Source organism: Phyllobates terribilis, unplaced genomic scaffold (assembly GCF_046119375.1).
Source record: "Phyllobates terribilis strain yellow unplaced genomic scaffold, ASM4611937v1 Scaffold_12__6_contigs__length_324123572, whole genome shotgun sequence".
In the NCBI taxonomy this organism is placed as follows: domain Eukaryota; kingdom Metazoa; phylum Chordata; class Amphibia; order Anura; family Dendrobatidae; genus Phyllobates; species Phyllobates terribilis.
Genome location: NW_027362772.1, coordinates 181,350,697 through 181,375,931, shown reverse-complemented (window position 1 = coordinate 181,375,931; position 25,235 = coordinate 181,350,697). Strand labels below are relative to the sequence as shown.

General features: G+C 42.8%; 1 protein-coding gene across 2 annotated transcripts in view; it reads left to right on the top strand.

Annotated features, from left to right (window-relative positions):
* Nucleotides 1-25,235, top strand: part of MEGF6 (multiple EGF like domains 6) — a 536,046-nt gene that overhangs the window by 487,850 nt on the left and 22,961 nt on the right. For both annotated transcript variants that reach the window (XM_073656500.1, XM_073656501.1), the window contains 11 exons: nt 4,425-4,553; nt 4,806-4,934; nt 6,073-6,207; nt 6,546-6,680; nt 7,745-7,870; nt 14,847-14,978; nt 15,202-15,330; nt 15,415-15,546; nt 15,668-15,796; nt 22,786-22,914; nt 23,927-24,055. In XM_073656500.1, coding sequence (XP_073512601.1) covers nt 4,425-4,553; nt 4,806-4,934; nt 6,073-6,207; nt 6,546-6,680; nt 7,745-7,870; nt 14,847-14,978; nt 15,202-15,330; nt 15,415-15,546; nt 15,668-15,796; nt 22,786-22,914; nt 23,927-24,055 — 1,434 coding nt within the window. The remainder of the gene's footprint in view (nt 1-4,424; nt 4,554-4,805; nt 4,935-6,072; nt 6,208-6,545; nt 6,681-7,744; nt 7,871-14,846; nt 14,979-15,201; nt 15,331-15,414; nt 15,547-15,667; nt 15,797-22,785; nt 22,915-23,926; nt 24,056-25,235) is intronic.

The window sequence follows — 25,235 nt, the reverse complement described above, 5'->3', positions numbered from 1 at the left end:
CAGTTTGTTGCTTTGGTTTGGACACAGAGCTCCATGAATCCAGTCCTGTCTTCTGATTGGTGCATTACTTTGGCATCTCATCACTTTCCACTTTTATAAATAGGAGTGATATCATATTCTGTTTCTTGGAGCGGCTTTCTGGAGACATTACTAGAACTGCAGATTATTTTTACATTTTGTGCCGTTGGTTCTTGTTCAATGTAAATTTCCTCACTGCCAAACCCCAGAGACCTGGATTTAGGCTCTCGTCTTGGAGAGCGCTGGCTCTTTGTAGTATCCATGTTTGGTTTTTCAGGAATTTTGTGATCTGTTTTCTTGCTCTTACAAATATTTTACTTTTTATCCAATCTTTATTTTTTTTTCCAGGCAAAGGCAATTCTTGTTCTTCTGGCCCAAGATCTAGTACTAGGTCTTTCTTGGATTCCTCTAACCCCTGATACAATTCTGCAAAATATAGCAATCCTGGCAGTAGGAATCTTCTGCATTGCCTTATGTATATTAGGAGGTACCTGAGCTAGGACATATCTCAGTTAATTCTGGTAGCAGACTTCATGATAAAGAGCTCCAAATCCCTTGTACAGATGTAAGGTGCCCGAGCGAGGTAGTCGTGGACGAGTTGCTGCTTCTGCACTCTCTGGCACCCTACAGGAAAATCGTGTCCCAGTCCCGGTGTGCTGCTATGTGTGGGCTACATCACACTTACTTGTGGCCCATAGGCCTCCAGTGGCTCCAGTCTTCCATCTTCTAGAACCACAGCACGTAATCCAGGGGACACCGAATGCTTTATAACAGTCAAACTTTGTTCCGAGTACAATGAAGCATGTAGGATAGGGCACAACAGGTTACAGTCTTTCCCACAGGTACCGGACATAACTTCAGCCCTAGTTCTTGGTCTGGGTAGAGCATCCCTCTCGCTAACTCCTCTAGCACTAGGAATTCTTCTCCACCTAAGGCAGTGCACCCAGATTCCATCACCTCCTGCCTCTGAGTGTCTGAGTCCATCTTTCCCTGCAGCAATGCAGCCTTAGTGCGCTTAAGGACCCTGACGTCCCAGGGCCAACAGACGGATTCACACAGAAGGGTTCTATGGCAATACATTGCCCGGAGTAACAAGCTCATGTTAGCCCTAGCAGCCCACTGCACATGACCTCTGCTAGCACTTCACCACACTCCCTCTAACTGAGCTTGACATTTTCTGAACTTGACACTAACTCTCAATCCCCCCTCCCCAATCTGGGCTGGCCGTTACAGTAAACCCTGTCTAGGCTATACTGCAGCCCAAGGGAGTTTTGCCTTCAAATATCATACTGTAAAATACATTTAACCACTTGATGTGTCAGAGAGTGGAGCACCATCTTCACCACATGTGTTTACATGATGAAATTCTGTCTGCCTGCTGTCACCACTAGAGGGAGCTCACAGCTTATAGCGTTTCTGAGTTCTATGTATAACAGTAAACTCCCTCTAGTGGTGGCTTCAGGCAGCAAGAATGTTATTTCGCTTTGTTTGTGTGGTAGATTTGGAGCCCTGTATCAGAAAAATGCAGCTCTAACCTCTATAACGAAGGTGAATTGCATCATAGCATTTCAATTAAATCTTAGGGGTATCAGTAGTGTGAGTGTGTAGCTTTGGATGTGACTGGAGTATAATACATGTAAGTAAGGCAAAATATTTGTGTGGTCTTCCCTCTGTTACAGTTGGATCTATAAGTATTAGGACCAGGAGTGGATGATAAATACAGAAGTGGTGACTTGTTTCTATTATACTTTTCCTCTGATTGTTCCTCTCCTGGTTTTGGCTTACAAATACTGATGTAAAATACTGACCAAATACTGAACATGTGAACGTTGTGTGAAAGAGGAATTATACTTTAAAGTAACTTTTCAGAACAAGCTGCCCTGTATGTGTACATGAGGAATAACACTATTTCTAGTCTTTATATGACAAAAAAGTGTTCATTTTTTTACCAGTTTTACCTCTGCAGGCTCTAGCTCTAATTTGCAGTTGACTCTGAGCTAGAGGGTGGAGACTGACTGCTATGATGTCTCCCATACACAGCTCATGTAGACAGATAGAGAGGGATTCCTGTTCTTTTTTCCTTTGGTAACACACAAAAAGAAATAGCAGAGGCGTGGAGGACACTATAGAGCAGTACTGAGCTGCTGTAGTACTGTATACTACTATGTACTACTACGCTGTGTAGTTGTGAATCCAGTTCTGGGATACGTTGGCTAGAATCTGCACCATCTGTTTCTCTGCCTTTAACTCTGCTTCTTACTCCTCCGCCTTCCATCTCCAATATGATTTTTAACGTAAAACCTCATCATATCAGTTGTTCCACAGCTGCCCCCTTTGAACTAGAGTTTGAGGCGGATGTGCAGTACCCACACGCAGCCACTGTGCAGCTGGTGGAGCTGTGCAGCTCCGCAACTGAGGACTTCCAGACGCTGCCGGCACCAGGAGCAGCTGATCGTCAGGGATGCCGGGAGCTGCACCCCCACCGATCCGATATTGATAACCTATCCTAAGGATGGACCATCATTGTAAAAGTCCCAGACAGCCCCTTTAAATTAAAGTTGAAAGTCTACATTTCAATCATATCACCATGAATTTGTTTCAAATCTCTTGTACTGTTAAACAGAGGAGAAAATTAGAAAATAGACTCACTGTCCAAAATATCAGGACCCAACTACAAATTCACATGTAGAAAGTGGCGTCAGACGTGGAGTGACCCTCTTATAATTTCACATTACATGGACGTCATTGTTTTTTTATGACACCAGACTCATAAATCTTGAAATCCTGATGAGCATTTGCTTTGATTGGCCGCGGTCCCCTCACCTTGGTGTCCTGTGTGCGTTATTATTCTGCTTTACATAATTGGCAGAACAGCTTTACGGTCTGCTTAGCATGAAGGAGATTCTGACATCTAAAGTGTTAACATCCGGACTATGTGCTGATACACGAATTACTGAGGCCTAATGTCACCACTTACAATAGTTTTCAGTTACTACTGAGCTAAATATGGGATGGGTGCGGAGTTCCTCCTTTGTTGTATTTGTAGGATAAATAGAATTTATGCAAATTTGCATTGAATTCATGTTCTGGGTAATTTGGGGTACAAACCAAGGGTGGTGGGGGCAGCGATTAAGATGTCTCACTATTTAGGATGCAATCCTATATTGATGCGCGTACCCCAGAGCAGGGGTGGACGTATCCTTGGTGCAACTGCATGGGGGTCAGGGGAGATGAAGAGGCCACATCCAGCTCCAAAGCAGGTGGAATTGTGCATTACGATGAGCTATTGGACTGCAAAGGACCCATTTAGTGTTCCTGCACAGAGGCCTCTTCTGTCTGTGTCCACCAGTGCCCCATAGGGTGTCTCTTGTGAAAGCACGTGGGGACAGAGCTAAACTGAGGGTCTCAGCCGACACTAGGTTGGAATTCGGGAGTAAGATAGGATGGTCTGGAGGGATGGGGAAAGCTTTGTTGGGAACCCATTCCTAGATTGTAAGGTAAAAATCAAAGTGTAAGCCTTGCTGGACGCCATTCTCCAGTTAGAGAGGACTTTCCATAGACTGCATCCTTTTGCACTTTTTTTGCATTTTTTACCAATGGTGTACATTTTCATCATAGGTCGTTAAGCGAGGAATGAAGCCAGCTCAGAAGCTGAGGATGCTTTATACCAGGCAGATGCTGGCTGTGTTACATAGCCGGAATCTGCCTGTAACATTAGTGACCAGAGCGCACTCCAGTTGCTGTCGTTTAATAATCTTTTAATGCTTTAAATGCCGCTGCCATCGGGGAGCCCGTGGATTACCATGGCGGCTGGGAGACTGATTTAGGCCTTCGTAATTGCCATGCTAACCCTCCTGTGAAGCTCAGCCAAAAATGTGATATTGCAGTATTTAGTATAAGCAGTAGAATGATTGCAGGTCCAATCACCTAATTGGTCAAAAAAATCAGGTAAAAATGGGAAAAGTATTAAAAAATGTGTATATAATAAAAATAAAATTAGAAATAAATTTAAATATTTTTTAAAAATAAACATTTGGTATCATCATGATAAAAAAAGACCGACCTGTCAAACTAACTAGACTAAGTTAATTAGCCAAGGCGCTGGCCTGTATACAATGCTAGTATATGGGAAGGTAAAGCAAAGCGTGAAGTTAATGTCTCTCCATGGGAATAGAAAAATGTGCAAGAAATATACCCATTTATACAAAGTAAAAAGCTAATTGCGTTATAATGAGGATTTCTATCCGTCCGTTCTTATACACTTAGGACTGTGATGAATGAATCCTTTGTCGCTCTGATGGTCTTAAGTATAAACAGTTACATGATGACCGTCTCACACCGCACAGATGCCGCCCGGGCTGGAGGCCATTCACCATCATTATACTTGTTACTTCTCTCTTTCCTAGCTTGCCCAGAAGGAACGTTTGGTCTGAACTGCACACAGAAATGCAACTGTAAAAATGGTGGAACGTGTGACGCCATCACCGGCCAGTGCCGCTGCCCCCAAGGAGTGAGCGGGGAGTTCTGTGAGGACGGTAAGGGTCTACACATGGGAAGCTTAGCACCGTCTATAATGTTCTTATATTCCAGGAATCACTTATGGGCAGTGCTGGAAAGATCTGACGATGAGACAGAACGGTAGTGGAGAAATTAAGGTGACACCATTCCTATGGGAGTCCATCAGCGGATACAGGCCGCCATTTGCCACTTTCTCCAACTTCCAAAATAGAAATGTTATATATCTCTTTGACTGTTTGTTGAAATGTTATTTTTTTCCTCTCCTATAGGTTGCCCTAAAGGGTTATATGGTAAAACCTGTAAGAAAAAATGTAACTGTGCCAACAAGGGCCGATGCCACAAGATCCACGGAGCCTGTCTGTGCGAGGCCGGCCTCTACGGGCGTTACTGCCACTTAGGTGAGGGGTTCATACTGAGATCTGGGTAGTTTGTCTTATGTCAACCCCATCTACACGGTGTCACAGGGATACCGCGACAGAGGGGGGCCAGAAGACCGCTGTTTCTGGTTAATCGAACCCCTGCACTGGTTAGAAGTGCTTCACCATCGTATTAAACAGTGCAGGTTTTTTCCTTGCTAGCAGTGCAAGGGTTAATCTGTTCAGTTGAAGCTCCTGGAGCTTTCCTACCTGGATTGTCTCAGCTGTTCAATGTTGGTCACTCCCCTTTGCTATATATGCTCACCTCTGGCACTTAGGAATTTCCAGTGTTAGTTCTTACTGCCTGGTTCTGGAGTTGGAGGTGTAGTTTGTGGTTGGAGTTGGCGTTTGTTCAGGAGATTGTTGCTTGGAGTTTTGTCTGTGTACACATCCTCATCCTCTCCTACTTGTTTTTTCATTCCTTAAACTCCCCTGTGTCCCACTCTGTTGCTTGGTGCTTGAATTTTGTATGGTCGGTATTTTCATATATCCCTGTCCGTCTTCTCTTTCTTGTCTGGTTAGTGTATACTTATACATTTTGGCTTCCCACCTCCCTGAGTGGGGGAGGGGATAGATAAGGGTTGCTTTAAGAGGTTAGTAAGGCACGTGACCCCGGCGTCTCCACCTTCTGGAGTAATCCGGGGGATAGGGATAGACTAGGGTGCCCCTAGTTTTAGGGACCTAAAGTCCCAACTCCATCGTGACACATGGCACATGTAACTGATGAAAAGAGTGAATGAACCCATCACTTTACACCTTTTATTCAGTAATCTGCATATATATATATATGTGTGTGTGTGTGTATATAAAATCCATTTCATTAAGGGTATATGCACACGTTAAGTATTTTCTGCAGACATTTCTGCATTATAAATATGTCTCTTGGCATGAAAAATTGTGCATAAAAAAAGTCCTCTGGGGCATCTGCAAACTTTGGAAATTATCAAATCTATTGGAAAAAGTTGCAAATAAGTTGTTTTTCTCCATGATTTAGTTAGTGTGTCTGTAGGGGTGGGGCTTATCTAGTGGGTGTGGCTTTATTTCCTATAGGTTACTTACAGGTTAGTAAAAATGTATATGAAAAATATGGAAAATGTGTTATTCCGTTCTTCTATTTCAGCTTGCCCAAAATGGACATATGGACCCGGCTGTTCAAAAGAGTGTGCTTGTGTGCAGGGCAATGCGCTGGAGTGTGGTAGAAGGGATGGACTGTGCACCTGTAAACCCGGCTACCAGGGAGCGTCCTGCGAAATGAGTATGTATGACTATATACAGGACCGCTACTTGTATACAGGGTTAGGGCAGATTTCCCAAATGTAGAGGTAATGCAGCTGCCAACCTGTCTGTGCCGGGCTGTCACTGCTACCATAGGATATTGGTGTAGCACCACCTGCTGGCCATAAAGTAGAATACAATGTGTCCCCATAAGGAACTAGTACAGTATACTGAGAACATAAGTGACGGCAGGAGTTAACCCTGCCTTGTCCGCCAATGGTGGAAAGTGAGTCGCTGCCCTTCTTTCTTCATACCCCTCGTGATGGATTGTGTTTATAGGACACGACTTATTACTGAACGGCTCCTTTGCTTTCCTAGAATGTGACTCAGGATTTTATGGAGTTGGCTGCAAAAGTAAATGCGCCTGCCAGCAAGGCATATCCTGTGACCACACCAATGGGAAGTGTCTGAAGCAATGTCCGCAGGGATACCACGGGGAAAACTGTGACCAAGGTAACACTTAAAGGACAATGAGGGGAAACTTTTCAAGCCTTAAAGGGATAGTCCATTAAAAAATAAAATAAATGAGCTTAAAACAATAAGTGATCAAACCTACTAATATGTTTCTATCATCACAGGTGGTATCACAGGTATACCTTCCGGTCCTTACGTTTTTTGGGTATCGCCGAATGAATAGAATAAAGTAGTATATAAAGAAAAAAAAGTTTTTTCTTTATTGTGTCAATACATTTTTTAAAAAAGCAACTTGCATCATCTTCATTAAAAGTCTCGTACAATTTTCTGTATACAGCTCCTACGCTAACAAGAAAACCTCTTTATTAGGATCCTGACATTTTATTCCCTTCTTTCTATCCCCTCTATTTTCCTAAGTATATTAGAAAAAAAGTAGGGTACAAATAAAAGGCAGAGAAGTCTGCATGGGAGCTGTGTACACAAAACGGTAGATTTTTAATGAAGGCTGCAAAATTGTTTAATTTTTCATTTTTGATGCTGGGGAGTAATTAAAAAGCTGGTTGTGAAGAAGCTCACAGTCAGTAAGGACAAAAAAAAAGTGGTCACCATTTCAGCGATACAATAAGTAATGATCACGTCTTTGCTGGATTGAACCTTTAAGCTATAAACTGTGATAAACTTTTGGTAACATAAGAAAAGTTTTGCAGATACTTTACTTTTACGGCACATTCGGGGAGCATTGATTGGATTCAGGTCTCAGTAATACAATTTCAATTAAAATGCTTTAGTGGCGTGTTCACACACAGTGGATAATTGATTTAGATCTGTACTCCATTTATCATGTACTAAGGACTACGTGGCTGAATCTTTATGGCTTAATCGTGTACGTTTGTAGTGGTGGACACAGCTAATGCCCTGGCATCCGGATCACTGCACATTACAATAGATATAATAGGACACAGCTTGTGGTGGATCCTTCTGTGTTGGTCGTGAACTTTCTAGTGTGAGACATTAGCGCACATACAGGCGTCCTCTATGTAGAGTGCCAGCCTGTGTGATATTATAGTTTTATATTATGATAATTCATTTTGCCTTCTGCACAGAATGTCCTGCAGGGACCTATGGACTGAACTGCTTCCAGCCCTGCACATGTGGGGGCGCTCCGTGTAACCACACTGATGGAACTTGCATTTGCCCAGCTGGTAAAACTGGATTAGACTGCTCCAAAGGTAAACAAGAGGCAAATTACCCCACAGGACTCTATATGGAGACATAAGGCTTAACTGAAAGGGGTATTCTCATCTCCAAGATCCTATCCCAATGTGTAGTAATAATAATATCAAATAATTCCAATTAGAAATGTAGTATAGTTCTTCTGATTCGCTATGTCGCTTACCCCATGTGCAGGGTAATGCAGTAGCTTAGATAACCATGGTTACGACAAATTTTATAGTGACTATTAGTTGTTAGTGGTCTTTACAATGGATAACTAAGCTACTGTAATGCCCTTCACATGGGGTAAGCAACATAGCTTATCAGAACCACTATACTACAGTACAGACCAAAAGTTTGGACACACCTTCTCATTTAAAGATTTTTCTGTATTTTCATGACTATGAAAATTGTACATTCACACTGAAGGCATCAAAGCTATGAATTACCACATGTGGAATTATATACTTAACAAAAAAGTGTGAAACAACTGAAAATATGTCTTATATTCTAGGTTCTTCAAAGTAGCCACCTTTTGCTTTGATGACTGCTTTGCACACTCTTGGCATTCTCTTGATGAGCTTCAATAGGTAGTCACCGGAAATGGTCTTCCAACAATCTTGAAGGAGTTCCCAGAGATGCTTAGCACTTGTTGGCCCCTTTGCCTTCACTCTGCGGTCCAGCTCACCCCCAACCATCTCGATTGAGTTCAGGTCTGGTGACTCTGGAGGCCAAGTCATCTGTGGCGTAGCACCCCATCACTCTCCTTCTTGGTCAAATAGCCCTTACACAGCCTGGAGGTGTGTTTGGGGTCATTGTCCTGTTGAAAAATAAATGATGGTCCAACTAAACGCAAACCGGATGGAATAGCATGCCGCTGCAAGATGTTGTGGTAGCCATGCTGGTTCAGTATGCCTTCAATTTTGAATAAATCCCCAACAGTGTCACCAACAAAGCACCCCCACACCATCACACCTCCTCCTCCATGCTTCACGGTGGGAACCAGGCATGTAGAGTCCATCCGTTCACCTTTTCTGCGTCGCACAAAGACACGGTGGTTGGAACCAAAGATCTCAAATTTGGACTCATCAGACCAAAGCACTGATTTCCACTGGTCTAATGTCCATTCCTTGTGTTCTTTAGCCCAAACAAGTCTCTTCTGCTTGTTGCCTGTCCTTAGCAGTGGTTTCCTAGCAGCTATTTTACCATGAAGGCCTGCTGCACAAAGTCTCCTCTTAACAGTTGTTGTAGAGATGTGTCTGCTGCTAGAACTCTGTGTGGCATTGATCTGGTCTCTAATCTGAGCTGCTGTTAACCTGCGATTTCTGAGGCTGGTGACTCGGATAAACTTATCCTCAGAAGCAGAGGTGACTCTTGGTCTTCCTTTCCTGGGGCGGTCCTCATGTGAGCCAGTTTCTTTGTAGCTCTTGATGGTTTTTGCAACTGCACTTGGGGACACTTTCAAAGTTTTCCCAATTTTTCAGACTGACTGACCTTCATTTCTTAAAGTAATGATGGCCATTCGTTTTTCTTTACTTAGCTGCTTTTTTCTTGCCATAATACAAATTCTAACAGTCTATTCAGTAGGACTATCAGCTGTGTATCCACCAGACTTCTGCACAACACAACTGATGGTCCCAACCCCATTTATAAGGCAAGAAATCCCACTTATTAAACCTGACAGGGCACACCTGTGAAGTGAAAACCATTTCCGGTGACTACCTCTTGAAGCTCATCAAGAGAATGCCAAGAGTGTGCAAAGCAGTCATCAAAGCAAAAGGTGGCTACTTTGAAGAACCTAGAATATAAGACATATTTTCAGTTGTTTCACACTTATTTGTTAAGTATATAATTCCACCTGTGTTAATTCATAGTTTTGATGCCTTCAGTGTGAATGTACAATTTTCATAGTCATGAAAATACAGAAAAATCTTTAAATGAGAAGGTGTGTCCAAACTTTTGGTCTGTACTGTACATTTGTAATTAACGGTATTTGATAATATTATTAATATGTAGTAAGTATAGTAATAATGATAATATTAGCAAATATCTTTAATTACAAATGTTGTATAATTCTACTGATTCGCTATGTTGCTTACCTCATGTGCAGGGCATTGTTACGACTACTAAGAACCAACACTAACTATATGAGTTATTGTAACTATGGATATCTAAGCTACTGCAATACCCTTCACATAGGGTAAGCAACATAGCTTATTAGAAGAACTATACTACATTTGTAATTAAAGGTATTTGCTAACATTGTTAATATGTAGTAGGTATAGTAATAATAATAATAATAATATTAGCAAATATCATTAATTACAAATGTTGCATAATTCTACTGATTCGCTATGTTGCTTACCTCATGTGCAGGGCATTGTTATGACCACTAACAACTAACTGCGTCACTATATAATTTGTTGCAACCATGGATATATAAGCTACTGCAATGCCCTGCACATGAGGTAAGCGACATAGCTTATCAGAAGAACTATATTACATTTCTAATTAAAGGTATTTGCTAATATTATTATTATTACACATACTATATATTGCAATAGGATCTTGCAGTAAGGACTTATCTTTCTTTGGGGACAATTTTTCTTTTTTTTTTTACTTAAATACATGGATTTTGGGCTAAAACCAGCTTTTTTCAATTGAGTTTCATTAAAATCTGTTATTGTTAGCCTTCTGATGCCTCGATGTTGCACTGTCTATTGCTGGCTGCAGAATGAATAGCTTGGTAGCCTGGTATTAGTTTACATTCAGGTGGATTCATATGATAAAATATAACTTTTATTATTCCTAATATAAAATTATTGATTTGCCATCCTCCATTCTGTGTGTAGTCTATCCACCACTGCTCTAATATTGAGGTACAGGATCATAGTGTGGATACTGGATAAATAGTCACCCCCACATGGATGATTATTCTACTATTAATCTAATAGTATATCCCTACCAAAAACATATAGATGTACTTAGAGGGTATTTTATATAGTGCCAGTTACAGCCGCTAAGTGCGGAGCTCCCTAGATAAAGACAATGTGCGTGTCGGGGTGTTACTTGCCCCCCATATCGTGCTGCTTACTGGCTGACCACCAGTGCAGTTTATATAGACTCTGCTCATTAAGTAAGCACAAATAGAAATACATAGAGAAAAACAACGGCGGCACAGAAGTGGTGCTGAGCCGCAAGACAGAGTATACTGGGTATATATCCCCTCCCCCGCAGCGGACAGATAAATGTGCTTATTTCTTTTTTGTCGGTTTTATCATCTCCTCCAGTTTATCAGGAAATTAGCAGAGGTAGCTGATGTCTGAGCTCTTAAAAGTGATTTATTGGAGCAGACAGGTTGTAGATCTTTCATTTTCTTGCCACAGTTGTGGAATGGAGGGAAAGTTTGGGTTTTGTAGAGAACAAGGATCCTCGGTAATGGACCTGCGGAGTCTCCGGTGCATCATTTATTTCATCATAAATATTTTGTGAGAAGCGCTGCTTAGGTAATGTTTTATACCAGTGCATCGCCCACAAGAATGCACTGTTAGCAGCGCGCCTTACAGGGACACTGAGGAAGAACAAAATGCTAAAAGCCCATAATATCCTCCTCCTCCATGACCCTATTATACTCCATATCAGAACCAAAAAGGGAGGAAAAATCCATAGCCATTTTATCCTTCTTCATCTTTCACTGCTAGTGCATGTGAAGGCTTGGTTTAAAGGGGATGTCCAGTTACTGGCCGTGGATTTAAAGGTTATTGGCTCCTTTTGGTGTAGAAGAAAATGACTAGTTGCATATAAATCAAAATAAATCATCCTGTGATCTTCATTCTTTCATTAATTTTCAGTTCCCCTATTATGAAGCTTGAAACCTGATCCAAGTTTCAGGTTTTTCTCTTGTGGGAGTGGCCCTCCCAGTACAACCCCTGGCAAAAATTATGGAATCACCGGGCTCGGAGAATGTTCATTCAGTTGTTTAATGTTGTTGAAGAAAAGCAGATCACAGACATGGCACAAAACTAAAGCCATTTCCAATGGCAACTTTATGGCTTTAAGAAACACTAAAAGAAATCAAGAAAAAAAATGTGGTACTCAGTAAGGGTAATTTTTTTCAGACCAAGCATAGGAAAAAATTATGGAATCACCCTGTAAATTTTAATTTCCAAAACTAACACCTGCATCAAATGAGATCTGCTCATTAGTCTGCATTTAAAAAGGAGTGATCACACCTTGGAGAGCTGTTGCACCAAGTGGACTGACATGAATCATGGCTCCAACTCCAGAGATGTCAATTGAAACAAAGGAGAGGATTATCAAACTCTTAAAAGAAGGTAAATCATCACGCAATGTTGCAAAAGATGTTGGTTGTTCACAGTCAGCTGTGCCTAAAATCTGGACCAAATACAAACAACATGGGAAGGTTGTTAAAGGCAAACATACTGGTAGACCAAGGAAGACATCAAAGCGTCAAGACCGGAAACTTAAAGCAATATGTCTCCAAAGCAGGAAATGCACAACAAAACAAATGAGGAATAAATGGGAGGAAACTGGAGTCAATGTCTGTGACCGAACTGTAAGAAACCACCTAAAGGAAATGGGATTTACATACAGAAAAGCTAAACAAAAGCCATCATTAACACCTAATCAGAAAAAAACAAGGTTACAATGGGCTAAGGAAAAGCAATCGTGGACTGTGGATGACTGGATGAAAGTCATATTCAGTGAGGAATCGTGAATCTGCATTGGGCAAGGTGATGATGCTGGAACTTTTGTTTGGTGCCGTTCCAATGAGATTTATAAAGATGACTGCATGAAGAGAACATGCAAATTTCCACAGTCATTGATGATATGGGGCTGCATGTCAAGTAAAGGCACTGGGGAGATGGCTGTCATTATATCTTCAATAAATGCCCAAGTTTACATTGATATTTTGGACAGTTCTCTTATCTCATCAATTGAAAGGATGTTTGGGGCTGATGACATCATTTTTCAAGATGATAATGCATCCTGCCATAGAGCAAAAACTGTGAAAACATTCCTTGAAAGAAGACACATAAGGTCAATGTCATGGCCTGCAAATAGTCCGGATCTCAATCCAATTGAAAATCTTTGGTGGAAGTTGAAGAAAATGGTCCATGACAAGGCTCCAACCTGCAAAGCTGATCTGGCAACAGCAATCAGAGAAAGTTGGAGCCAGATTGATGAAGAGTACTGTTTGCCACTCATTAAGTCCATGCCTCAGACACTGCAAGCTGTTATTAAAGCCAGAGGTGGTGCAACAAAATGCTAGTGATGTATTGGAGTGTTCTTTTGTGTGTTCGTTTTTCATGATTCCATCAATTTTTCCTCAGAATTGAGTGATTCCATAATTTTTTCCCTCTGCTTGGTCTGAAAAAAAATTACCCTTACTGAGTACCACATTTTTTTTCTTGATTTCTTTTAGTGTTTCTTAAAGCCATAAAGTTGCCATTTGAAATGACTTTAGTTTTGTACCATGTCTGTGATCTGCTTTTTTTTCAACAACATTAAACAACTGAATGAACATCCTCCGAGCCCGGTGATTCCATAATTTTTGCCAGGGGTTGTAGTATAGGTTGGATGTGAGATCTGTGTGCATCTAGGGTGCTGCTACCTTCATTCGTTCCATTTTCAGAACATCTTTTATTTTGCACTTTTATCCACTTTGTGTTTTTTTCCGGGTCTAAAGCCTGTTTTCTATGCCCTCCCTGAGAGTGTGCATGCTTTCCCCTATCTCCACGTGGTGGAAACCTGTACAAACCCCTCCTTCTCCCTGCTGCTATCTCTAATACTGAGAGCAGCAAATTGGTAGATATTTTTATTGAAGATTATTTAGAATCTGCATTTAGGGAGCAAAGGAAAAATGAAAAACATTTTACACTAAGCGATGGGGTAAGGGATGGAGCTGTTTAGGTGTGGCAGAGTTTAGAAAGCCACTGACTGCCATAGTAACTCTCACTCCAAGCTCCACCCCTATATTTAAAGGGTAAGAATAACTTGGCACCATGATGGTCTCCTGTTTCTTGTCCTGTTGTATTTCATATCATTAGCTGAAAAAAAGTCCAGGATGTTGCCATTTTGTGTTTATTTGATGTTTTAGATGTATAATTACCTTTTTTCTTTGAGCTATTGTGTACTCCAGGAACTACACTGAACATTTACCTTGCAAAATGTGGTATTCTGATTTCCTGCCATCTATTTCCCTGCCTTCAATTGCATTGATATCAGAGCGTACTCCTTCGGAATACAGATGATGGCAGTGATGGGTCAGCACCGGTCTCCTCCTCTGAGTGTTGCACATATCAGGACAATCTCCTGCAACAGCTTATTACTAATGAGCTGACCCATCACTGCCACCATCTGTACTCCAAATGAGTATGTTCTGATATCAATACAGCTAAAGGCACGGGAAATAGACTGAGGAAAAGCCGAGGGTTGGAAGCCACTAACTTGCAATTTTTTTTTTTAAAGGCACGACGACAAATCCCCTAATAAAGTAATTTGAAAAGTTTAATAACTTTCCATGCTGGACAAAATTATTATTAATTAAAAATATAGAAAAGTTTAGTTGCTCTTTAAATTGCAGCTTTTCATTGGCCTCTTTACTGTTTATGTTGGTCTGTGAATGGTTCTGAGCTGCAATACCTAACATGACCTGTGGAAAGGTGGGGCACAGTTTTTCTTTTGCTTTAAACCCCTCTAAAGAGAAATGGCATTCAGACCTAAACCAGAATGGATGTGACTAACCTGCAGGTGATACTTCCATCTTGGGTGGGTCTCTCCAGCGCCTCCCACGTCACTTCTGCATCCCCTTACGAGCGGGCAGGAGTGACAGTAAATTCTTCATTTATCTCTGGCACGATTTGGGATTTACAAGCCGTATTTTGGAGTCAGGATGTGAGCTGAGGAATTAACAAGTGGCCCTGTGGTTTCAGCTTGTAAATTCTTTCCATTCTTGCGTGTTGGTTGCAGATTGCCCCATAGGACGTTGGGGGGACGGCTGTCTGGGGGTCTGCCCACTGTGTGACAATAATGGCAGCTGTCACCCTGCCACCGGGAAGTGCATCTGTGAGGCGGGCTACACCGGAGACCACTGCAGGGACCGTAAGTAACACTATGTAACAAAATGTATAAATGAATTCTTCATTGTCAGCTGTAAATGGTTATTATGATGTGAAATCCCTCTTTTCCTCTGTTCATCTTGTTCTTCCTGATGCATGAATAGAATTCCAGAATTACCGTAATAACTAAAATTTAGAATATATTAGTTGTGGAAAGTTTGAAAATGAACCCTATAGGCAAAGTGGTATTTTTGTTTTATTTGTAGGATGCCCCAGTGGTTGGTTTGGGCATGGTTGCCAGTCCCGGTGCCTCTGCCAAGATGATAGCCAATGTGACACTCTAACCGGTCGCTGTGCTTGTCCACCTGGATTTACCGGACATAACTGCAGGAGAGGTATATAGGATTATACACAACATTTCCAGTCCAGGATCCAATAGTCTGGAAATCCGAATGATTGGTTGTTTCCTTGCCCTACAGCTTGTGACAGCGGATACTGGGGAGCAGACTGTGTCAGCAGCTGCAACTGCAGCAACAGCGACTGGGGCTGTAACCCTGTAACGGGGGATTGTGTCTGTGAGTCCGGCTACACTGGAAGGCAATGTGATCACAGTAAGTTCATGGTGGTGTCCTAACTCATTGACACTACAAGTCCCAGCAGACCCTGACTCTGAATCATGTGAGCTAATGCCTTAGGGGGTCTCACACGTTGCATACTTGTATATCCTGGCAGAGTGCCCGGCCGGCTGGTACGGTTCAGACTGCAGACACCAGTGTCAGTGTGAAAACGGCGCCCTCTGCGACCACGTGAGTGGAGCCTGCACCTGCGCCCCTGGCTGGCGAGGGACATACTGTGAGATTGGTGAGTCCATGATTTTACCCGCACTTGTGTTTCTTGGTTCAGATGTTAAGATGGGGTCTTTAGCAGAATGACACATACTAAGAACATCGGTTTCTTGGAGGACTGTTCCTTGATTTTGCACACACATCTATGTGACATATGAGATGTAATGCAGGTGCCAGAATGCAACGCACAGAGACACAAGGCCAGGACAGTCAGCAATGACTATAAACAATATAATATATATATATATATATATATATATATATATATATATATATATATATACACACAGTACAGACCAAAAGTTTGGACACACCTTTCCATTTAAAGATTTTTCTGTATTTTCATGACTTTTAAAATAGTACATTCACACTGAAGGCATCAAAACTATGAATTAACACATGTGGAATTATATACTTAACAAAAAAGTGTGAAACAACTGAAAATATGTCTTATATTCTAGGTTCTTCAAAGTAGCCACCTTTTGCTTTGATGACTGCTTTGCACACTCTTGGCATTCTCTTGATGAGCTTCAAGAGGTAGTCACCGGAAATGGTCTTCCAACAATCTTGAAGGAGTTCCCAGAGATGCTTAGCACTTGTTGGCCCTTTTGCCTTCACTCTGCGGTCCAGCTCACCCCAAACCATCTCGATTGGGTTCAGGTCTGGTGACTGTGGAGGCCAGGTCATCTGGCGTAGCACCCCATCACTCTCCTTCTTGGTCAAATAGCCCTTGTGACGGCCCTGTTCACAAATGCAGCTCCTCTGCTTTCGCTGGCGTGACTTTCCTGGCGCAGCCGTCTCCCAACTCCTGTCTTCCTGGCCGTTGGAGGCAGTCTCTCAAGCCGTGGATAGGGGGTCCAGACCTCGTCTGGTTCCGTGAACTCACTCAGCACCACAAGCAGGCTCAGACTCTCCTCAGCAGGCACAGCACTCGGGTCACATCTGCAAGGGATCTGGAGCTCTTCCACCGGTGCCCGGCTGCGGCACCTCGCAGGCCTCTGGCTTAGGCCTGTCACGCGGGGCTTCTCAGCACGTAGGGAGCACGTCTGCCCCTCAGGCTTGGCGTGCTGGCCTCCTATCTCCAGGAACTCCTTCCTGGAAGTCACCTGACCGCGTCCAGCCTCTAAATCTGCTCTCCCTTCAACTTCCCTTACATATCTTGGTTCCGCTTGACTGTGCCTGGCCAGCAGATGGCAGTCTCTCTCCATCTTTAAAGCATCATGTAAGAATTCTCTTAAAGGCTCTCTTGCCTCTACAACAGAGACTTACTGTTATGTTCTGCTACCAGAGCTAAGGAAAGAGAGGAGATCTGTCCCTACGATAGAACTCAGCTGAATCCCTACGATGTAACAGGGGACCTGATCCTGCGATCAGACCTGCTAAAGTCCTAAGCTAGTCTGTACGGAGACCTATAGATGTGGGGATGGAATCCCTACAAGTACTAAGGACTGGGAGGAAAATGGACACCTCCTAACAGAAATAGTAGCAGACAGACGAACATACAAAATACATAGAACATAGAGGTCCGTAGACCAAGCAAACTAACAGAGCAAGACACAGAGCACAGGCTAGCTAGAAAGTAGATATACAATGAAGTCCAGCAAAGCCAGAAGGGCGGAGCAGGATTAAATAGGCCAACAAGGTCATGTGACCAGCAAAGGAAAAAAAAACCTAAGAGCAAGGTTCTAACAGTACCCCCCCTTCTAAGAGGATCCTCCGGATCCCCTAGGACCAGGCTTATCAGGAAATCTCCTGTGAAACGCTCTGATAAGTCTGGACGCGGAAACATCATCCGACCTCACCCAAGAGTTATCCTCGGGACCGAAACCTTTCCAGGCCACAAGATACTGCAAACTACCTCTATACCGTCTAGAGTTAAGGATGCGAGAAATTTCATATTCCCCGTCCTCCACCACCGGAGGAACAGAGGCAGAGGCGTCACAATCCGATACAACAGCTTTTTTCAACAGAGAGACATGAAATACCGGATTAATTCTCCAGGAGGTAGGAACCTCCAACCTAACAGCAGATTGGTTGACAACCTGAAGCACCTTAAAGGGCCCTACAAACTTGGGACCCAATTTCTTTGAAGGAATCCTCAACCGCAGATTCCTAGAGGACAACCAAACCATGTCACCAACAGCGAACAAAACCTCCTGTCGTTTCCTATCAAAGTAGTCTTTAGATTTTCTGTTGGCCTCCTGAAGATTACCACGCACATCCGTCCAAACTCTCTCCAAATCACCGGAAAAATTCTCCTCCTCAGGCACGGCAGATCCCAACTTGGTGAAAGACCCAAACGACGGATGTCTCCCAGAACAACAAAAAAAAGGCGAACAACCAGCAGAAGAAGATGTATGATTGTTCAGAGCAAATTCAGCAAGTGGCAGAAACTCAGACCACCCCTCTTGATTGTCTGCCACAAAACAACGCAAGAACTGCTCAACATCCTGGTTTTTCCTTTCTGTCTGGCCATTAGATTCAGGATGATATCCGGACGAGAACGACAAATGAACTCCCAACCTATCACAAAAGGCACGCCAAAAACGAGCCACGAACTGAGGACCCCTATCAGAAACAATGTCAGTAGGAACGCCATGAAGTCTGACAATTTCCTTGACAAAGGCCTTAGCGAGAGTTTTAGCGCAGGGCAGTTTGACGAAAGGAACCAAGTGACACATCTTGCTAAAACGGTCCACGACCACCCAGATGACAGTAAAACCCTCAGAGGGGGGAAGGTCAGTTATAAAGTCCATAGCCAAATGTGTCCAAGGAGCACTGGGAACCTCCAAAGGACAAAGCAACCCCGCAGCAGGAGTATGTGAGGACTTAGATCTAGCACATATAGTACATTGACGCACCCACTTAATGACTTCCTTCTGCCATCCAGGCCACCAAAAACTGCGACCCACCAGTCTCTTGGTCTCAGAGATTCCGGGATGACCTGCCAACCGAGATTCGTGACACTCAACAAACAAATCTCTCCTAAAGGTCCCAGGCACAAACAACCTCCCATGAGGAGTGTTAGAAGGGGCATTCACCTGTGCTTTAAGAATCTCATTTTCCAAAACGGAGTCCAAAGCAGCTATCACAACACCTTCTTGTAAAATGTTCTCCTCTTTCTCAGCACCGACTATGGGAGAAAAACTGCGAGACAAGGCATTCGCCTTAACATTCTTAGTACCAGGGATGTAAGTAACGGAGAAATTAAACCGCGAGAAAAACAGTGCCCACCTAGCCTGACGGGCATTCAGGCGCTTGGCAGCATCAAGATATATCAGATTTTTATGATCCGTAAGAACCTGAACGGGAAATTCCGCACCTTCCAAGAAGTGGCGCCAGTGTTCAAATACGAGTTTAATAGCCAATAATTCCCGATTACCAATATCGTAATTCAGTTCAGTCTCCGAAAATTTTTTTGAAAAAAAGGCACAGGGATGTAATCCATCCCCGTTATCCTGAGACAATACTGCGCCAACCCCCACAGAGGAAGCATCAACCTCAACCAAAAACGGCCTAGTAACATCAGGCTGCATAAGGATGGGAGCAGAGGTGAACCTCTCCTTGAGATACACAAAAGCTTCAATGGCCTCAGAAGACCACTGAACCGCATCAGCACCTTTCCTGGTGAGATCAGTCAGAGGTTTGACAATACTAGAAAAATTTTTTATGAATTTTCTATAGTAATTGGCGAAACCCAAAAACCTCTGTATCGATTTCAAACCAATAGGCCTAGGCCATTCCTGCACAGCCTGAACCTTAACCGGATCCATCTCAAAACCTTCGCTGGAGATAATGTAGCCCAAAAAACTAATTCTCTGTACAGCGAACTCACATTTCTCCAGCTTAGCAAAAAGCGAATTGTCCATTAATAACTGTAATACCTCACGCACGCTCCGCCAATGAGACTCCAGATCCGGCGAATAAATCAAAATGTCATCCAAATACACAACCACATTTTTACCGATCAAAGGTCTAAGGATGTCATTAATCAGATTCTGAAAAAATGCAGGAGCATTAGTAAGACCAAAAGGCATAACCAGATTCTCAAAATGACCCACAGGAGTGTTAAAAGCAGTCTTCCATTCATCACCCTCCTTCATGCGCAACAGATTGTATGCCCCCTTAAGGTCAATTTTAGAGAACCACTTGGCCCCCATTAACTGGTTAAACAGATCAGGAATCAATGGCAGTGGGTAAGGATTGTGTACAGTAATTTTGTTAATCTCACGAAAATCCAGACAAGGACGTAAACCGCCGTCCTTTTTTTTTACAAAAAAAAATCCAACCGCCACAGGAGACTTAGAGGGCCTAATGTGACCGGCGACCAAACTTGTCTGTATGTATTCCTCCAAAGCCTTCCTCTCAGGAATAGTAAGGTTAAATAAACGACTTTTAGGAAGAGTCGCTCCAGGGACAAATTCAATAGAACAATCATAGTCTCTATGGGGAGGCAAAACCTGCGATTCCTTCTCAGAAAAAACTCTCCAAAAATCCTGAATAGGAACAGGCAATTCTCCCCTATCCAAAGCTGCAATACGCCCGTTACAACACTTGTCATAACATTTATGGCTCCAGGATTTAATTTCACTGGTAGACCAATCCAGTACAGGATTGTGAAATTTTAACCAGGGCAATCCCAATATTACTGGAGAAGGCAAGTTATTCAACACTACCAAATCCAATTTCTCATGGTGAACACCATTAATAGTGAGAGGAAATTCACAGACCTTGAGAGTAATATTCTTCAAAGGGGAACCATCCACAGAAACCACAGCAATGGGGGATGATAAAGGTTCAGGTTTTAAATTGAGTCTTTCCACGAATCCCCCATCAATAACATTCAGAGTAGACCCACAATCGACAAACACCCGAAATTCCATTAATTTTTCCTGAGCAATCGTGGAAGCAGCTAAAAATACACCCTTGGAATTTAAACAGGCAATACGGGCATGACTGACCATTTTTTTTTCTTTCTTCATACGAAGCACACAGCTTTTAATGAAATGACCAGATTTTCCGCAATAGAAACACAAGCCTTCAAAAAATCGACGGTCTTTTTCTTGAGAGCGAGGTGCCACCGATCCAATCTCCATCGGTTCACCACTGTTAGTACACACATTCTCATAACCAGAAACTGACATAGCAGAGGATTTGCTCTCATTAACCCTTGCACGCAGTCTTCTATCCACCCGTATAGCTAATTGCATAGCCTGTTGCAAATCTTCAGGTGTAGGATAAGCAATTAGCAGGTCTTTAACCCTTTCACTGAGCCCAGCAAGAAATAGACTTTTCAGAGCAGAATCGTTCCACCCTGTTTGAGTAGACCAACGACGGAAATGAGTACAATATTTTTCCACATTACCTGATCCCTGTTTTAAACGTCTCAACTCAGTCTCAGCTGATGCGACACGGTCAGGATCATCATATAATAGTCCCAAAGCAGAAAAAAAACTATCCACTGATCTGAAGCATGTATCACTAGGTTGCAAAGAAAAGGCCCACTCCTGAGGCTCTTTGCGCAAAAGTGACATTATGAACCCTACGCGCTGGGATTCATCCCCAGAGGACTTAGGTCTCAAACGAAAATACAATAAGCAAGCATTTTTGAATGAAAAAAATTCTCGGTGTTCACCAAAAAATAAATCCGGCAAACATACCTTAGGCTCCAAGAAATGTGCTCCAGGACAGTTACTCACGTGCTGACGGAGCTCGGCCACCTCCAGAGAGAGTCCCTGCAGGCGATGAACCAAATCCTGAACCGACACCATGATGGAACAGAAAAATCTTTCCTTAGAGAATTTGCTGGCTGGACTTACTGTTATGTTCTGCTACCAGAGCTAAGGAAAGAGAGGAGATCTGTCCCTACGATAGAACTCAGCTGAATCCCTATGATGTAACAGGGGACCTGATCCTGCGATCAGACCTGCTAAAGTCCTAAGCTAGTCTGTACGGAGACCTATTGATGTGGGGATGGAATCCCTACAAGTACTAAGGACTGGGAGGAAAATGGACACCTCCTAACAGAAATAGTAGCAGACAGACGAACATACAAAATACATAGAACATAGAGGTCCGTAGACCAAGCAAACTAACAGAGTTAGATACAGAGCACAGGCTAGCTAGAAAGTAGATATACAATGAAGTCCAGCAAAGCCAGAAGGGCGGAGCAGGATTAAATAGGCCAACAAGGTCATGTGACCAGCAAAGGAAAAAAAAAACCTAAGAGAAAGGTTCTAACACTTACATGTTTCACGTTGGGGTCTGCAGCATGTTTCTCTCCAGCTGCTGCAGCGCTATAATAACCCCCAGCAAGGAGGAGCGGAGGCCGAAGACAGAGGAACTTGGATTAAAGAGTTATTCCCATCATCATAGATGGATACAGTTGGATAGTTCCAACACTTTTGCAATTTACTGTTTATTAATCTTTTACAGCCATTTTGAAATATTAACACATTTCTTTTGTTTACAGCTTGTTGCCTAGGAGACCGACCACCGCTGCTGTCTAGCTTGTAAACTCTGCACTGAAGCTGTCTGGGATTAAGAGGTAACAGGGAACTCCAGCAATCCCGACAAGCTTCTAAGCAGCGCTTAAAAGCTCAATAGAAAAGAGCTTGTAAGCACTGTGTATGTTCTACTGTCTAGCAGCGGTGGTCGGTCTCCAAGGCAACAAGCCGTAAACAAAAGAAAAGGGTTAATACATCAGATTTGAATAATCAGTTAATTGCAAAATTGCTTGTATTTTTATGCACTAATTTATGAGTACACTTTAATGGCAGCGAGTAAAAGTCTTATGGTGTACTGTATGGCACAGGCAGGGAGAACATACAACCCCCATCATGTCATGGCAGAGGCAGGCTGTCCGAGCATGCTGGGGGGCGTAGCTTTGCAACATTGGATGGCTCTACCTGCCCTATATGCCATAAGGAAATGGCTTCTCTAAACCAGACAGACCCATGAACTGTGCTAATATCAGATGTGAATTCACATTTCTGTCTTTTACAGCATGCCCAGAAGGCTTCTATGGTACTGACTGTGCCAACAGCTGCCAGTGTGCCAATGGTGCCAGCTGCAACCGTATCACTGGGACCTGCACGTGCCAAGATGGTTGGTTAGGACCTACATGCAACCAGAGTGAGTTGTTAATACATAATGTCTCTTATTTCTACCAGCGGAGATATTCTCCTCTATGGCTGCTGGCTCATGGCCAGGTATCCACTGTGCCAATAGTGGTGGCAGATTCTACAACCTAATGCGACTCGAAAACCCAACTTCCTTTATATCTGTATCTGGGAATGCTGGGTGACAGCCGATATAACAATTGTTACAGGACAAGTACTGAAAGAAGATTTTATCAGGATAAAACTAGAAAAATATCACATTATGTAGAAAAGTCAGGTGACCGCGTCAAAAAAAAGGTTTCGACAGCCATGTTGATTGCTCCCACACTTTATCAGATGCAGAGATTATATAACGAGAAGCAGATGAAATAGAGGTTTGTAGAATGACAGGAGCGGACGACTCCAGAACTTACATTCTATATAGTAGAGAGCCCCTTAAAGGGAATCTGTCAGTAGGATCAATCCTCCTGAGGTGTCTATATGGGCATGTAGGTCATAGGAAGCTGAATAAAATGATACCTTGATATCTGTGATCCGATGTCTTATTCCAGGAAAATCCACACTTTTCATAATATGTAAATAAGCTGTAAAGATGTATGGGCCGGACATAGATCTCCTGGAGAATCTGCCTCCAAGGCTTATTTTACATGAAAGGGAGAGTTACCAGTGTAGATCAGGAGAGCAGACTGTCAGTCATTACATGTCTCACACTGGAAACTCTCCCTTTCATTTATAATAAGCTCTGGAGGCAGATTCTCCAGGAGATCTATGTCCAGCCAAGAGGTTTTAACAGCTCATTTACATATTCAGAAAAAAGTGGATTTCTCTGGAATAAGACATCGGATTTCAGATATCAAGGTATCATTTTATTCAGTTTCCTATGACCTACATGCCCGTATAGACTGTTTAGGAGGGTTGACCTTCCTGACAGTTTCCATTTAAGGGTCTGTCACTATTAAGTCATGGTTCATATTGGAACATTTCCTATCAGGTCATTAGATAATGGTTTCATATATTTCTTGTAGAATGTGAAAACAACAGATATGGAAGAGGCTGTGAAGAGACGTGTCTGTGCCATAATGGCGCCAAGTGTAACCATGTTAGCGGGGAGTGTATCTGTGCGCCAGGGTGGACTGGGCCACTGTGTGAGCATGGTAAGTCAGGACTTCTTAAACGGGTTGTCTGAAATAAAGGGCAACATACGCCTTCAGGCAGCATTGTTTGCATTAACTGTTGTCAGTGTAAAAGCTGCATATATGAACACATATATACGTGTGTGTATATTAATGGGAACCGGTCATGTTGTACATGAAGTCCTATCTGTGGACAACACCATATGGAGAAGCTGAGCAGAGTGATATATAGGTTTGTAGGAAAAGATTCAGTATAGCTTGTATTTTATTTACTGAAATACCTGGTGTTTGTATGTATGAGTCCAGTGGGCGGTCCCGCTAGTGAGTCCAGTGGGCGGTCCCGCTAGTGAGTCCAGTGGGCGGTCCCGCTAGTGAATCCAGTGGGCGGTCCCGCTAGTGAGTCCAGTGGGCGGTCCCGCTAGTGAGTCCAGTGGGCGGTCCCGCTAGTGAGTCCAGTGGGCGGTCCCGCTAGTGAGTCCAGTGGGCGGACCCGCTAGTGAGTCCAGAGGGCAGTCCTACTAATGATTGACAGCTGTTTCTACAGATCAGTCATACAGGAAAGATTGTCAGTCATTAATAGGGCCACAGACTGGACTCGTATACATATAACACCAGGGATTCAACTGAATAAAATACAAGTTTTACCATGATTTTTCCCACTAAAATGTATACCATTCAGATCAGCTCCTCCTGCTCTATAACATCCAGCCTCCAGATCAGATACCAGTTTCAACATGGCAGGTTCCCTTTAAGTGTATAATATATGGTATTTTGGTATAAATATTATGTCTCAAAATGAAAAAAATATTGATTTAATTTATTCTTACTTACATACCCTCTTCTTATGTGGCAAATAATGTTTTCATGCAGTGCTACCACCGACATATAGTTTTCAGATACTAATAAATAAAACCTAATACTACCACACTCACATCACAATAAAACATAATACCGCTGCATGGTGTCTAAAAATACCTCCATAGAGGGCCAATAAATTCAGTTTCCAAATATTCCTCTCGGTGACTAGAGCGGTGAAGCGGTTAATGGTTAAATCCCTGGACTGTGCGGCTCTGATTTAGCGGCAGAGCACTCGGTGTAAATGACCAAGGGCAATGCGATTCTGGAACGTCCCCAGTAGGTTTTCCCATTACAGCTATAGCAGTGCATGCTCGACATGTCACAGATATTGCCATATTTAAAA